This window comes from Oncorhynchus nerka, linkage group LG13, assembly GCF_034236695.1.
Source record: "Oncorhynchus nerka isolate Pitt River linkage group LG13, Oner_Uvic_2.0, whole genome shotgun sequence".
In the NCBI taxonomy this organism is placed as follows: domain Eukaryota; kingdom Metazoa; phylum Chordata; class Actinopteri; order Salmoniformes; family Salmonidae; genus Oncorhynchus; species Oncorhynchus nerka.
In genome coordinates, this window is record NC_088408.1 from 6,322,755 (window position 1) to 6,339,871 (window position 17,117).

Consider the following 17,117-nt stretch of genomic DNA (forward strand, 5'->3'; position numbering starts at 1 on the left):
CGGACACAGCAAATACATAGGTAACGGACTGGGTACTCAGCACAGCAGCTAACGGACATCAGGTACAAACGGACTGGGTACTCAGCACAGCAGCTACGTAGGTAACGGACTGGGTACTCAGCACAGCAGCTACATAGGTAACGGACTGGGTACTCAGCACATAAGCTACATAGGTAACGGACTGGGTACTCAGCACAGCAGCTACATAGGTAACGGACTGCACAGCAGCTACATAGGTAACGGACTGGGTACTCAGAACAGCAGCTACATAGGTAACGGACTGGGTACTCAGAACAGCAGCTACATAGGTAACGGACTGGGTACTCAGAACAGCAGCTACATAGGTAACGGACTGGGTACAGCACAGAACAGCACAGCAGCTACATAGGTAACGGACTGGGTACTCAGCAGCTACAGTAACAGCTCAGCACACATAGGTAACGGACTGGACTGGGTACTCAGCACAGCAGCTACATAGGTAACGGACTGGGTACTCAGCACAGCAGCTACAGCACAGCAGCTACATAGGTAACGGACTGGGTACTCACAGAACAGCAGCTACATAGGTAACGGACTGGGTACTCAGCACAGAAGCTACGTAGGTAACGGACTGGGTACTCAGCACAGCAGCTACATAGGTAACGGACTGGGTACTCAGCACAGCAGCTACATAGGTAACGGACTGGGTACTCAGCACGGCAGCTACATAGGTAACGGACTGGGTACTCAGAACGGCAGCTACATAGGTAACGGACTGGGTACTCAGAACGGCAGCTACATAGGTAACGGACTGGGTACTCAGCACAGAAGCTACATAGGTAACGGACTGGGTACTCAGCACAGCAGCTACATAGGTAACGGACTGGGTACTCAGAACAGCAGCTACATAGGTAACGGACTGGGTACTCAGCACAGAAGCTACATAGGTAACGGACTGGGTACTCAGCACAGCAGCTACATAGGTAACGGACTGGGTACTCAGAACAGCAGCTACATAGGTAACGGACTGGGTACTCAGCACAGAAGCTACATAGGTAACGGACTGGGTACTCAGAACAGCAGCTACATAGGTAACGGACTGGGTACTCAGCACAGCAGCTACATAGGTAACGGACTGGGTACTCAGCACAGCAGCTACATAGGTAACAGACTGGGTACTCAGCACAGCAGCTACATAGGTAACGGACTGGGTACTCAGCACAGCAGCTACATAGGTAACGGACTGGGTACTCAGAACAGCAGATACATAGGTAACGGACTGGGTACTCAGCACAGCAGCTACATAGGTAACGGACTGGGTACTCAGCACAGCAGCTACATAGGTAACGGACTGGGTACTCAGCACAGAAGCTACATAGGTAACGGACTGGGTACTCAGCACAGCAGCTACATAGGTAACGGACTGGGTACTCAGCACAGCAGCTACATAGGTAACGGACTGGGTACTCAGCACAGCAGCTACATAGGTAACGGACTGGGTACTCAGAACAGCAGCTACATAGGTAACGGACTGGGTACTCAGAACAGCAGCTACATAGGTAACGGACTGGGTACTCAGAACAGCAGCTACATAGGTAACGGACTGGGTACTCAGCACAGCAGCTACATAGGTAACGGACTGGGTACTCAGCACAGCAGCTACATAGGTAACGGACTGGGTACTCAGCACAGCAGCTACATAGGTAACGGACTGGGTACTCAGAACAGCAGCTACATAGGTAACGGACTGGGTACTCAGAACAGCAGCTACATAGGTAACGGACTGGGTACTCAGCACAGCAGCTACATAGGTAACGGACTGGGTACTCAGCACAGCAGCTACATAGGTAACGGACTGGGTACTCAGCACAGAAGCTACATAGGTAACGGACTGGGTACTCAGCACAGCAGCTCCATAGGTAACGGACTGGGTACTCAGCACAGCAGCTCCATAGGTAACGGACTGGGTACTCAGCACAGAAGCTACTTAGGTAACGGACTGGGTACTCAGCACAGCAGCTACATAGGTAACGGACTGGGTACTCAGCACAGCAGCTACATAGGTAACGGACTGGGTACTCAGCACAGCAGCTACATAGGTAACGGACTGGGTACTCAGCACAGCAGCTACATAGGTAACGGACTGGGTACTCAGAACAGCAGCTACATAGGTAACGGACTGGGTACTCAGAACAGCAGCTACATAGGTAACGGAGTCGGTACTCAGCACAGAAGCTACATAGGTAACGGACTGGGTACTCAGCACAGAAGCTACATAGGTAACGGACTGGGTACTCAGCACAGCAGCTACATAGGTAACGGACTGGGTACTCAGCACAGCAGCTACATAGGTAACGGACTGGGTACTCAGCACAGCAGCTACATAGGTAACGGACTGGGTACTCAGCACAGCAGCTACATAGGTAACGGACTGGGTACTCAGCACAGCAGCTACATAGGTAACGGACTGGGTACTCAGCACAGCAGCTACATAGGTAACGGACTGGGTACTCAGAACAGCAGCTACATAGGTAACGGACTTGTAACTCCAAGCTGAAGTGTCTGATTCAGGTTTGTCCTACTGCTCGAGTACCTCCACCTTCCATGTCTTTACCTTCACTATGTTGATGTATTGTTCAGGCTGTAGTGTGTTGACATCGTTCTTCAACTGCACCACCACCTTGACCAGCTCCATGACCGCCTGGTACACCTGGTCACCTGACCGGTCCAGCTCTGCTGTGGGGGCGGCCTGGGCTGTGGGGGCGGTGAGACGTGGGGGCTTGTCTGGCGCGGCTGGGGTATTCAGAGAGGAGAATAGACGGGGAGAAAGGAGGGGTGTATGAGAAGGACTGGAGGATGTTTATGATACTTTTGTTTCTCTTCATCAAATTCCATTTCATACGACTAGGTATTGTGAAGGACCACTCACTCACCATGTCCAGTCTCAGCTTCAGGTGACTATAGACGGAGAGAAAAGCAGAATAACTATAGAAACCTGACAGACTAATCATCATACCTACTACAACTCCATATCGCACAGTGGGAAAGTCAGCTGGGGATTTGTTACCAATTCATTGTGATCTCATGTACAGACAGACGAGTAAAGGACAGACAGACGAGTAAAGGACAGACAGACGAGTAAAGGACAGACAGAATAGTAAACGAACAGACAGACGAGTAAACGAACAGACAGACGAGTAAACGAACAGACAGACGAGTAAACAAACAGACAGACGAGTAAACAAACAGACAGACGAGTAAACAAACAGACAGAATAGTAAACAAACAGACAGAATAGTAAACGAACAGACAGAATAGTAAACGAACAGACAGACGAGTAAACGAACAGACAGACGAGTAAATTACAGACCAGAAAAACATAGGCTGCGGTAACACTTTACCTAAAGCCTGCAGGTAGAAAGCTTTAGAACATGTTATATTCATGTATGAACTTATGAACAAACACTTACCAGTGGGCTGGGGGCATCCTCCTGTCTCATGGGATCCTGTAAAGGAACAAGTAGGTTCAGGTTCATTTCACATTATATGGACGTGGACCCTCGATTGGCCACGGACCTTATAGTCCCCAAATGGACAGTTATATTAAACACAGACCCACTGAGAGGGAGAGTTACGGGGCTGGTGGTTAGAGTGGAAAGGGGGTTGGTTGACAGGGTAGACCGAAGGTAGTTATGGCGGACAGGGCGTACAGAGCGCTAGATGTTAGGGCGGGTTTGCTAGGTCTATGGGGGTAAAGGTCGAAGCTATATTCCCCACCAGGAATCGTTACTCCTTGGTCAGCCACTTGTTGCTAGGGTGGTCGCTAGGGCGTGTTGCTAGGTCTAGGGGGGGTAAAGGTCGAAGGTATATTCCCCACCAGGAGTCTCTCCTCCTTGGTCAGCCACTTGTTGTCCTCCATCATCTGTTGTTTCTGTTGTCTCATCGTCTCCTGCATACGCTCTCTCTCCATCTGCCACAACCGCTGGGCGTCCTCCTTACTGGACGGCTCCACGATGAACTCACCCTCCTATTGGACGGGAGACACACATGCATATAGTAAAGAGCTAGTAATACAGTAGCCTTGCTTGTTGGCCTTATAGCAGTAACACAGGGATTTAACACAAGCACTGGACACATGACCTGGATCGTCATCGAGACCGAACGTCAATTAAACGGAAACTAGGTTGAAGATACTGTATCCCTGAAAAACAGATGCTTACGGTACCTTAAACCCAGCTGAGGGTGGAAATAGAGTAACCCGAGTCTAGCAGGAAGTAGACTAGACCTAGAGTCTAGAGGGAAGTAGACTAGAACTAGAGAACTAGTGTCTAGAAGGAAGTAGACTAGAACTAGATAACTAGAGTCTAGAGGGAAGTAGACTAGAACTAGAGAACTAGTGTCTAGAAGGAAGTAGACTAGAACTAGATTACTAGAGTCTAGAGGGAAGTAGACTAGAACTAGAGAACTAGAGTCTATAAGGAAGTAGACTAGAACTAGAGAACTAGTGTCTAGAAGGAAGTAAACTAGACCTAGAGAACTAGTGTCTAGAAGGAAGTAGACTAGAACTAGAGTCTAGAGGGAAGTAGACTAGAACTAGAGAACTAGTGTCTAGAAGGAAGTAGACTAGAACTAGAGAACTAGAGTCTAGAAGGAAGTAGACTAGAACTAGATAACTAGAGTCTAGAGGGAAGTAGACTAGAACTAGAGAACTAGTGTCTAGAAGGAAGTAAATTAGAACTAGAGAACTAGAGTCTAGAAGGAAGTAGACTAGAACTAGAGAACTAGAGTCTAGAAGGAAGTAGACTAGAACTAGAGAACTAGAGTATAGAAGGAAGTAGACTAGAACTAGATAACTAGAGTCTAGAAGGGAGTAGACTAGAACTAGAGAACTAGAAGGAAGTAGACTAGAACTAGAGTCTAGAAGAAAGTAGACTAGAACTAGAGAACTAGAGTCTAGAAGGAAGTAGACTAGAACTAGCGTCTAGAAGGAAGTAGACTAGAACTAGAGAACTAGAGTCTAGAGGGAAGTAGACTAGAACTAGAGAACTAGAGTCTAGAGGGAAGTAGACTAGAACTAGAGAACTAGAGTCTAGAAGGAAGTAGACTAGAACTAGAGTCTAGAAGGAAGTAGACTAGAACTAGAGAACTAGAGTATAGAAGGAAGTAGACTAGAACTAGATAACTAGAGTCTAGAAGGGAGTAGACTAGAACTAGAGAACTAGAAGGAAGTAGACTAGAACTAGAGTCTAGAAGGAAGTAGACTAGAACTAGAGAACTAGTGTCTAGAAGGAAGTAGACTAGAACTAGAGAACTAAAGTCTAGAAGGAAGTAGACTAGAACTAGAGAACTAGAGTCTCACCCCCATGCTGCATCGTCGTGGAGACATCATGGGCACGACCACTGTGTTGCTCCTAGAGTCTAGAACAGTGGTGTATTCACAGGGACTGACCAGGTCTGGAGAGCTGGCACACAGGGCCTCATTCAGCTGAACGTGCAGGCCAATATTGTTACCAAAACGACCCCCAGGTTTCATCCTGGAGGGCTAGAAACACAGGGACAGAAACGTTGTGTAACTTATATGCAAATTCTAACAACGCCATGACAAAAAACAATGATGCTGAAGGTGTGTGTGTGTGTGTGTGTGTGTGTGTGTGTGTGTGTGTGTGTGTGTGTGTGTGTGTGTGTGTGTGTGTGTGTGGACGTGTTTAACAAACAAAAATTTGACCAACTGGGAACATTGTATTAGTCCCCACGAGGTCAACTGCTATTTCTAGGGGGTTTAGGGTTAAGGTTAGAATTAGTGTTAGAATTAGAATTACATTAAGGGTTAGGATCTAGGGTTAGGAGCTAGGGTTAGGGTTAGAATTATATTAAGGGTTAGGGTTAGGATCTAGGGTTAGGAGCTAGGGTTAGGGTTAGAATTACGTTAAGGGTTAGGGTTAGGATCTACGGTTAGGAGCTAGGGTTAGAATTACATTAAGGGTTAGGATCTACGGTTAGGAGCTAGGGTTAGGATCTAGGGTTAGGAGCTAGGGTTAGGATCTAGGGTTAGGGTTAGAATTACATTAAGGGTTAGGAGCTAGGGTTAGGAGCTAGGGTTAGGGTTAGAATTACATTAAGGGTTAGGAGCTAGGGTTAGGATCTAGGGTTAGGATCTAGGGTTAGGAGCTAGGGTTAGGATTAGAATTACATTAAGGGTTAGGAGCTAGGGTTAGGAGCTAGGGTTAGGAGCTAGGGTTAGGATCTATGGTTAGGGTTAGAATTACATTAAGGGTTAGGATCTACGGTTAGGAGCTAGGGTTAGAATTACATTAAGGGTTAGGATCTAGGGTTAGGATCTAGGGTTAGGATCTAGGGTTAGGAGCTAGGGTTAGGAGCTAGGGTTAGGAGCTAGGGTTAGGGTTAGAATTACATTAAGGGTTAGGAGCTAGGGTTAGGAGCTAGGGTTAGGGTTAGGATCTAGGGTTAGGGTTAGAATTACATTAAGGGTTAGGAGCTAAGGTTAGGATCTAGGGTTAGGATCTAGGGTTAGGAGCTAGGGTTAGGATCTAGGGTTAGGAGCTAGGGTTAGGGTTAGAATTACATTAAGGGTTAGGAGCTAGGGTTAGGGTTAGGATCTAGGGTTAGGGTTAGAATTACATTAAGGGTTAGGAGCTAGGGTTAGGAGCTAGGGTTAGGGTTAGAATTACATTAAGGGTTAGGATCTAGGGTTAGGAGCTAGGGTTAGGGTTAGAATTACATTAAGGGTTGTGCAAGACTGTGTGTGTGTGTGTGTGTGTGTGTGTGTGTGTGTGTGTGTGTGTGTGGACGTGTTTAACAAACAAAAATTTGACCAACTGGGAACATTGTATTAGTCCCCACGAGGTCAACTGCTATTTCTAGGGGGTTTAGGGTTAAGGTTAGAATTAGTGTTAGAATTAGAATTACATTAAGGGTTAGGATCTAGGGTTAGGAGCTAGGGTTAGGGTTAGAATTATATTAAGGGTTAGGGTTAGGATCTAGGGTTAGGAGCTAGGGTTAGGGTTAGAATTACGTTAAGGGTTAGGGTTAGGATCTACGGTTAGGAGCTAGGGTTAGAATTACATTAAGGGTTAGGATCTACGGTTAGGAGCTAGGGTTAGAATTACATTAAGGGTTAGGATCTAGGGTTAGGATCTAGGGTTAGGAGCTAGGGTTAGTATCTAGGGTTAGGAGCTAGGGTTAGGGTTAGAATTACATTAAGGGTTAGGAGCTAGGGTTAGGAGCTAGGGTTAGGGTTAGGATCTAGGGTTAGGGTTAGAATTACATTAAGGGTTAGGAGCTAGGGTTAGGATCTAGGGTTAGGATCTAGGGTTAGGAGCTAGGGTTAGGGTTAGAATTACATTAAGGGTTAGGAGCTAGGGTTAGGAGCTAGAGTTAGGGTTAGGATCTAGGGTTAGAATTACATTAAGGGTTAGGAGCTAGGGTTAGGAGCTAGGGTTAGGGTTAGAATTACATTAAGGGTTAGGATCTAGGGTTAGGAGCTAGGGTTAGGGTTAGAATTACATTAAGGGTTGTGCAAGACTGTGTGTGTGTGTGTGTGTGTGTGTGTGTGTGTGTGTGTGTGTGTGTGTGTGTGTGTGTGTGTGTGTGTGTGATTGTGTGTGTGTGGACGTGTTTAACAAACAAAAATTTGACCAACTGGGAACATTGTATTAGTCCCCACGAGGTCAACTGCTATTTCTAGGGGGTTTAGGGTTAAGGTTAGAATTAGTGTTAGAATTAGAATTACATTAAGGGTTAGGATCTAGGGTTAGGAGCTAGGGTTAGGGTTAGAATTACATTAAGGGTTAGGATCTAGGGTTAGGAGCTAGGGTTAGGGTTAGAATTACATTAAGGGTTAGGATCTAGGGTTAGGAGCTAGGGTTAGGGTTAGAATTACATTAAGGGTTAGGGCTAGGGTTAGGGTTAGAATTACATTAAGGGTTAGGAGCTCGGGTTAGGGGCTAGGGTTAGGGTTAGAATTACATTAAGGGTTAGGAGCTCGGGTTAGGAGCTAGGGTTAGGAGCTAGGGTTAGGATCTAGGGTTAGGGTTAGAATTACATTAAGGGTTAGGAGCTAGGGTTAGGGTTAGAATTACATTAAGGGTTAGGAGCTAGGGTTAGGAGCTAGGGTTAGGGTTAGAATTACATTAAGGGTTAGGAGCTAGGGTTAGGGTTAGAATTACATTAAGGGTTAGGATCTACGGTTTGGAGCTAGGGTTAGGGTTAGAATTACGTTAAGGGTTAGGGTTAGGGTTAGAATTACGTTAAGGGTTAGGGTTAGGATCTACGGTTAGGAGCTAGGATTAGGAGCTAGGGTTAGGGTTAGAATTACGTTAAGGGTTAGGGTTAGGAGCTAGGGTTAGGAGCTAGGGTTAGAATTACATTAAGGGTTAGGATCTACTCGGATGGTATCGCGCCGTCCCAAACTTCGCTCTCTCTCCCCCGCTACTCTCTCCTCTTCCATCCTATCATCTCTTCCCTCTGCTCAAACCTTCTCCAACCTATCTCCTGATTCTGCCTCCTCAACCCTCCTCTCCTCCCTTTCTGCATCCTTTGACTCTCTATGTCCCCTATCCTCCAGGCCGGCTCGGTCCTCCCCTCCCGCTCCGTGGCTCGACGACTCATTGCGAGCTCACAGAACAGGGCTCCGGGCAGCCGAGCGGAAATGGAGGAAAACTCGCCTCCCTGCGGACCTGGCATCCTTTCACTCCCTCCTCTCTACATTTTCCTCCTCTGTCTCTGCTGCTAAAGCCACTTTCTACCACTCTAAATTCCAAGCATCTGCCTCTAACCCTAGGAAGCTCTTTGCCACCTTCTCCTCCCTCCTGAATCCTCCCCCCCTCCTTCCTCTCTGCAGATGACTTCGTCAACCATTTTGAAAAGAAGGTCGACGACATCCGATCCTCGTTTGCTAAGTCAAACGACACCGCTGGTTCTGCTCACACTGCCCTACCCTGTGCTCTGACCTCTTTCTCCCTCTCTCTCCAGATGACATCTCGCGTCTTGTGACGGCCGGCCGCCCAACAACCTGCCCGCTTGACCCTATCCCCTCCTCTCTTCTCCAGACCATTTCCGGTGACCTTCTCCCTTACCTCACCTCGCTCATCAACTCATCCCTGACCGCTGGCTACGTCCCTCCCGTCTTCAAGAGAGCGAGAGTTGCACCCCTTCTGAAAAAACCTACACTCGATCCCTCCGATGTCAACAACTACAGACCAGTATCCCTTCTTTCTTTTCTCTCCAAAACTCTTGAACGTGCCGTCCTTGGCCAGCTCTCCCGCTATCTCTCTCAGAATGACCTTCTTGATCCAAATCAGTCAGGTTTCAAGACTAGTCATTCAACTGAGACTGCTCTTCTCTGTATCACGGAGGCACTCCGCACTGCTAAAGCTAACTCTCTCCTCTGCTCTCATCCTTCTAGACCTATCGGCTGCCTTCGATACTGTGAACCATCAGATCCTCCTCTCCACCCTCTCCGAGTTGGGCATCTCCGGCGCGGCCCATGCTTGGATTGCGTCCTACCTGACAGGTAGCTCCTACCAGGTGGCGTGGCGAGAATCTGTCTCCTCACCACGCGCTCTCACCACTGGTGTCCCCCAGGGCTCTGTTCTAGGCCCTCTCCTATTCTCGCTATACACCAAGTCACTTGGCTCTGTCATAACCTCACATGGTCTCTCCTATCATTGCTATGCAGACGACACACAATTAATCTTCTCCTTTCCCCCCTCTGATGACCAGGTGGCGAATCGCATCTCTGCATGTCTGGCAGACATATCAGTGTGGATGAAGGATCACCACCTCAAGCTGAACCTCGGCAAGACGGAGCTGCTCTTCCTCCCGGGGAAGGACTGCCCGTTCCATGATCTCGCCATCACGGTTGACAACTCCATCGTGTCCTCCTCCCAGAGCGTTAAGAACCTTGGCGTGATCCTGGACAACACCCTGTCGTTCTCAACTAACATCAAGGCGGTGGCCCGTTCCTGTAGGTTCATGCTCTACAACATCCGCAGAGTACGACCCTGCCTCACACAGGAAGCGGCGCAGGTCCTAATCCAGGCACTTGTCATCTCCCGTCTGGATTACTGCAACTCGCTGTTGGCTGGGCTCCCTGCCTGTGCCATTAAACCCCTACAACTCATCCAGAACGCCGCAGCCCGTCTGGTGTTCAACCTTCCCAAGTTCTCTCACGTCACCCCGCTCCTCCGCTCTCTCCACTGGCTTCCAGTTGAAGCTCGCATCCGCTACAAGACCATGGTGCTTGCCTACGGAGCTGTGAGGGGAACGGCACCTCAGTACCTCCAGGCTCTGATCAGGCCCTACACCCAAACAAGGGCACTGCGTTCATCCACCTCTGGCCTGCTCGCCTCCCTACCACTGAGGAAGTCCAGTTCCCGCTCAGCCCAGTCAAAACTGTTCGCTGCTCTGGCCCCCCAATGGTGGAACAAACTCCCTCACGACGCCAGGACAGCGGAGTCAATCACCACCTTCCGGAGACACCTGAAACCCCACCTCTTTAAGGAATACCTAGGATAGGATAAAGTAATCCTTCTCACCCCCCTTAAAATACTTAGATGCACTATTGTAAAGTGGCTGTTCCACTGGATGTCATAAGGTGAAAGCACCAATTTGTAAGTCGCTCTGGATAAGAGCGTCTGCTAAATGACTTAAATGTAATGTAAATGTTAAATGTGATCTACGGTTAGGAGCTAGGGTTAGGGTTAGAATTACGTTAAGGGTTAGGAGCTAGGGTTAGGGTTAGAATTACATTAAGGGTTAAAGGATCTATGGTTAGGAGCTAGGGTTAGGATCTATGGTTAGGGTTAGAATTACGTTAAGGGTTAGGGTTAGGATCTACGGTTAGGAGCTAGGTTTAGTTTTAGGGTTAAGAGCTCGGGTTAGGATTAAGGTGAAGGTTAGGTTTTTGGTTAAGGTTAGGGGTTAGGAAAATAGGATTTTGAATGGGACTGAATTGTGTCCCCACAAGGCTAACTGTATAAGACTGTGTGTGTGTGTGTGTGTGTGTGTGTGTGTGTGTGTGTGTGTGTGTGTGTGTGTGTCATCAAGAAGATAGGATACTACCTTAGGAGGAGGCTCGTTGAATTTGAACTTGGTGTCAAAGAACTTGATGGGGCGTTTTCTGTCCCTCTCTCGCTCTGCCTCCTGCTCCTTCTCCATCTGATGGACGTCACTGTGAAAAGAAAAAGTACATATTGGCAAGTTGTTTGTGGTTTAACAACCACGACCATATTCAAATCAGATGTCAGAACATAGCCAAGCCAGGCCAATGGCAGTCAGTACCTGATCTTAACGACCAGCTCTGTGAAAGAGGGTCTCTCGCGGGGGTTGTAGGACCAGCAGCGTGTCATGAGGGAGTAGAGGGCAGGAGGGCATTCGTCAGGTTTGGGTAGTCTGATGCCTTGCTCCAGCTGGATGATGACGTCACGGTTCTCCAACCAGAAGAAAGGCTGCTGCCCTCGACTCAGGATCTCCCACATACACACCGCTATGGAGAGGGAGGGAGAGAGAGAGAGCAGCTGGTAAAATGATGAGCTCCTAATATCTATTATTTTATATCATATTTCAAATGATTTAGAGGAAGAGTACATTGGAGAAAAATAAGTGAGTGAAAGATAAAGGAAGTAGGACTAAGAATATAACTTCAGAAGAAGAGAATACATCAGAAAACAACTGTTATCCTGATAACTCAACCGGATAGCCAACAAGCTAACAGTTGTTTACCACGTTGCTAGGGAGTTGCTAAGACAGTTTCTAGCTACCTGCTGTTAGCTAAAAAAATACAAAATAAACCTAGTGATCAAATAACTAAAACGACAATCAAAAATGACAAAAGGGACTGGATAACAAGTATCTAAACTTACACAAGCAAGATAAAACATTTCAGACAGGAAAACAAGAAAGGTAAGCTTTGTTTACGTTTAAAAAAAAACAACTAGCTACAGTCAGCTGTTATATCTTCTGTATCCAGCTGTAATCAACTACGATGGATGCATTTACAAGCTCCAAGCTCAGCAACCTTGCAATCCAATATGCAAAAGATATTACCAGTAAAGCAAAGGTTTTAATAAAAGAGGACCAAGAGACCCTAACAGCAGATTTTATGCAACAAAAAGACAAAGAAAATCAAGGTGGATCTTCTCTTTTTACTGAACGTCCAAATGCTTGGCATGCAGTCCTGCGCAAGGTAAACAAACATCTTGTGAATAAAAGAGAGCTGCACACTCTAGGAACTCTAACATTTTAAACGCCCCATCAAATATTTTTTTTTGCATCTGAGCTCCTAGAGTGTGCGGCTCTCTTTTATTTTCAAGGTTTCTCCACCGGCTAGCCAGCACCTCGCCTAAATAGGTGTGCCTTTATTTTATCTTCTAGATTAAACAAACATCTTATGTCTGGAAACAAGACCAAGACTCAGAGGCCAGTCTAGAGCTGTGTTGAAGAAGAGTTCGACACGATAATACCTTTAGTGGATGAAGAACTAAAAACTGACATGATCTACGTTAACAATATGTCTGAAACTCCCAAAACCCGGACTTCAGAATACATCACTCCCTCCTTCAGCTGTAGCAGTTCTCCCTGGGTGAAGTGGAGATGACATAATACATCACTCCATCCTTCAGCTGTAGCAGCTCTCCCTGGGTGAAGTGGAGATGACAGAATACATCACTCCATCCTTCAGCTGTAGCAGCTCTCCCTGGGTGAAGTGGAGATGACAGAATACATCACTCCCTCCTTCAGCTGTACATTTACATTACATTTAAGTCATTTAGCAGACGCTCTTATCCAGAGCGACTTACAAATTGGTGCATTCACCTTATGACATCCAGTGGAGCAGCCACTTTACAATAGTGCATCTAAATCTTTTAAGGGGGGGGTGAGAAGGATTACTTTATCCTATCCTAGGTATTCCTTAAAGAGGTGGGGTTTCAGGTGTCTCCGGAAGGTGGTGATTGACTCCGCTGTCCTGGCGTCGTGAGGGAGTTTGTTCCACCATTGGGGGGCCAGAGCAGCGAACAGTTTTGACTGGGCTGAGCGGGAACTGTACTTCCTCAGTGGTAGGGAGGCGAGCAGGCCAGAGGTGGATGAACGCAGTGCCCTTGTTTGGGTGTAGGGCCTGATCAGAGCCTGGAGGTACTGAGGTGCCGTTCCCCTCACAGCTCCGTAGGCAAGCACCATGGTCTTGTAGCGGATGCGAGCTTCAACTGGAAGCCAGTGGAGAGAGCGGAGGAGCGGGGTGACGTGAGAGAACTTGGGAAGGTTGAACACCAGACGGGCTGCGGCGTTCTGGATGAGTTGTAGGGGTTTAATGGCACAGGCAGGGAGCCCAGCCAACAGCGAGTTGCAGTAATCCAGACGGGAGATGACAAGTGCCTGGATTAGGACCTGCGCCGCTTCCTGTGTGAGGCAGGGTCGTACTCTGCGGATGTTGTAGAGCATGAACCTACAGGAACGGGCCACCGCCTTGATGTTAGTTGAGAACGACAGGGTGTTGTCCAGGATCACGCCAAGGTTCTTAGCGCTCTGGGAGGAGGACACAGTGGAGTTGTCAACCGTGATGGCGAGATCATGGAACGGGCAGTCCTTCCCCGGGAGGAAGAGCAGCTCCGTCTTGCCGAGGTTCAGCTTGAGGTGGTGATCCGTCATCCACACTGATATGTCTGCCAGACATGCAGAGATGCGATTCGCCACCTGGTCATCAGAAGGGGGAAAGGAGAAGATTAATTGTGTGTCGTCTGCATAGCAATGATAGGAGAGACCATGTGAGGTTATGACAGAGCCAAGTGACTTGGTGTATAGCGAGAATAGGAGAGGGCCTAGAACAGAGCCCTGGGGGACACCAGTGGTGAGAGCACGTGGTGAGGAGACGGATTCTCGCCACGCCACCTGGTAGGAGCGACCTGTCAGGTAGGATGCAATCCAAGCGTGGGCCGCGCCGGAGATGCCCAACTCGGAGAGGGTGGAGAGGAGGATCTGATGGTTCACAGTATCGAAGGCAGCCGATAGGTCTAGAAGGATGAGAGCAGAGGAGAGAGAGTTAGCTTTAGCAGTGCGGAGCGCCTCCGTGATACAGAGAAGAGCAGTCTCAGTTGAATGACTAGTCTTGAAACCTGACTGATTTGGATCAAGAAGGTCATTCTGAGAGAGATAGCAGGAGAGCTGGCCAAGGACGGCACGTTCAAGGGTTTTGGAGAGAAAAGAAAGAAGGGATACTGGTCTGTAGTTGTTGACATCGGAGGGATCGAGTGTAGGTTTTTTCAGAAGGGGTGCAACTCTCGCTCTCTTGAAGACGGAAGGGACGTAGCCAGCAGTCAGGGATGAGTTGATGAGCGAGGTGAGGTAAGGGAGAAGGTCTCCGGAAATGGTCTGGAGAAGAGAGGAGGGGATAGGGTCAAGCGGGCAGGTTGTTGGGCGGCCGGCCGTCACAAGACGCGAGATTTCATCTGGAGAGAGAGGGGAGAAAGAGGTCAGAGCACAGGGTAGGGCAGTGTGAGCAGAACCAGCGGTGTCGTTTGACTTATAGCAAACGAGGATCGGATGTCGTCGACCTTCAGCAGCTCTCCCTGGGTGAAGTGGAGATGACAGAATACATCACTCCATCCTTCAGCTGTAGCAGTTCTCCCTAGGTGAAGTGGAGATGACAGAATACATCACTTCCTGCATTACAATGTGACACTGTCCAGACGCTGATGGAAGAGTTGAGGCATTACAATGTGACACTGTCCAGACGCTGATGGAAGAGTTGAGGCATTACAATGTCCAGACGCTGATGGAAGAGTTGAGGCATTACAATGTCCAGACGCTGATGGAAGAGTTGAGGCATTACAATGTCCAGACGCTGATGGAAGAGTTGAGGCATTACAATGTCCAGACGCTGATGGAAGAGTTGAGGCCAATGTGACGCTGATGGAAGAGTTGAGGCATTACAATGTCCAGACGCTGATGGAAGAGTTGAGGCATTACAATGTCCAGACGCTGATGGAAGAGTTGAGGCATTACAATGTCCAGACGCTGATGGAAGAGTTGAGGCATTACAATGTCCAGACGCTGATGGAAGAGTTGAGGCATTACAATGTCCAGACGCTGATGGAAGAGTTGAGGCATTACAATGTCCAGACGCTGATGGAAGAGTTGAGGCATTACAATGTCCAGACGCTGATGGAAGAGTTGAGGCATTACAATGTCCAGACGCTGATGGAAGAGTTGAGGCATTACAATGTGACACTGTCCAGACGCTGATGGAAGAGTTGAGGCATTACAATGTGACAATGTCCAGACGCTGATGGAAGAGTTGAGGCATTACAATGTGACAATGTCCAGACGCTGGTGGAAGAGTTGAGGCATTACAATGTGACAATGTCCAGACGCTGATGGAAGAGTTGAGGCATTACAATGTGACACTGTCCAGACGCTGATGGAAGAGTTGAGGCATTACAATGTGACACTGTCCAGACGCTGGTGGAAGAGTTGAGGCATTACAATGTCCAGACGCTGATGGAAGAGTTGAGGCATTACAATGTCCAGACGCTGATGGAAGAGTTGAGGCATTACAATGTCCAGACGCTGATGGAAGAGTTGAGGCATTACAATGTCCAGACGCTGATGGAAGAGTTGAGGCATTACAATGTCCAGACGCTGATGGAAGAGTTGAGGCATTACAATGTCCAGACGCTGATGGAAGAGTTGAGGCATTACAATGTCCAGACGCTGATGGAAGAGTTGAGGCATTACAATGTCCAGACGCTGATGGAAGAGTTGAGGCATGACAATGTCCAATGATGTCCTCCAAGAGTAGCTGTGTGTAGTGAAGGTGGAGCTGCAGCAGAGAGAGAGGGACATGATGCCCTCTGTCAGCGGATTTTGAGAACACTCTGTAAGAAATTGAAGACTCCATGGATGGAAACCAGTTTCGGGAGAAATGGAATGTTCTAGATGGAAAACAGAGGAAGGTCGAGAGCCATGTGTCAGAGTCGTGTGTATAGGTGGCAGGGAAGTCAGGCGCAGGAGAGTCAAACGGAGTGTAAAATGGAGTCTTTTAATGAATGCCCACGTAACATGCTCCATAACACTAATAAGAACAGATATTAACAAACATGGGTACGAGGACCTGTCGCGCACCTATACAACAAACACAATACTGACCATAAACAATCTCTGACAAAGACATGAGGGGAAACAGAGGGTTAAATACACAACAGGTAATGAATGGGATTGAAAACAGGTGTGTGGGAAGACAAGACAAAACCAATGGAAAATGAAAAATGGATCAATGATGGCTAGAAGACCGGTGACGTCGACCGCCGAGCACCGCCCGTACAAGGAGAGGCAACGACTTCGGCAGAAGTGACACCATGAGTCCTCCAAAACACGACCCGCACTGCTTCTAGACACAATGCCCGCTTAACCCGGAAGCCAGCCACACCAATGTGTCAGAGGAAATACCGTACTATTCAACCTATCACTGCCCACACCTGCCCGCCTGTCCAGCTTCACTACTCTGGACGGTTCTGACTTAGAATATGTGGACAACAACAAATACCTAGGTGTCTGGTTAGACTGTAAACTCTCCTTCCAGACTCACATTAAGCATCTACAATCCAAAATTAAATCAAGAATCGACTTCCTATATCGCAACAAAGCATCCTTCACTCATGCTGCCAAACATACCCTTGTAAAACTGACCATCCTACCGATCCTCGACGATAAAATCTATAAAATAGCCTCCAACACTCTACTCAACAAACTGGATGCAGTCTATCACAGCGCCATCCGTTTTGTCACCAAAGCCCCATACACTAACCACCATTGTGACCTGTACGCTCTCGTTGGCTGGCCCTCGCTTCATACTCGTTGCCAAACCCACTGGCTACAGGTTATCTACAAGTCTCTGCTAGGTAAAGCCCCGCCTTATCTCAGCTCACTGGTCACCATAGCAGCACCCACTCGTAGCACACGCTCCAGCAGGTATATCTCACTGGTCACCCCCAAAGCCAATTCCTCCTTTGGTCGTCTTTCCTTCCAGTTCTCTGCTGCCAATGACTGGAAAGAACTGCAAAAATCACTGAAGCTGGAGACTCATATCTCCCTCACTAGCTTTAAGTGCCAGCTGTCAGAGCAGC

The 17,117-nt window shown here is 47.9% G+C and overlaps 1 protein-coding gene across 3 annotated transcripts in view; it reads right to left on the reverse strand.

Annotated features, from left to right (window-relative positions):
- The window catches only part of ptk2ba (protein tyrosine kinase 2 beta, a), a 129,075-nt gene that overhangs the window by 2,986 nt on the left and 108,972 nt on the right, over nucleotides 1–17,117 (reverse strand). For all 3 annotated transcript variants that reach the window (XM_065026149.1, XM_065026148.1, XM_065026150.1), the window contains 7 exons: nucleotides 11,281–11,485; nucleotides 11,062–11,170; nucleotides 5,339–5,521; nucleotides 3,857–4,006; nucleotides 3,450–3,485; nucleotides 2,913–2,937; nucleotides 2,594–2,772 (listed from right to left, as the gene is read on the reverse strand). In XM_065026149.1, coding sequence (XP_064882221.1) covers nucleotides 2,594–2,772; nucleotides 2,913–2,937; nucleotides 3,450–3,485; nucleotides 3,857–4,006; nucleotides 5,339–5,521; nucleotides 11,062–11,170; nucleotides 11,281–11,485 — 887 coding nt within the window. The remainder of the gene's footprint in view (nucleotides 1–2,593; nucleotides 2,773–2,912; nucleotides 2,938–3,449; nucleotides 3,486–3,856; nucleotides 4,007–5,338; nucleotides 5,522–11,061; nucleotides 11,171–11,280; nucleotides 11,486–17,117) is intronic.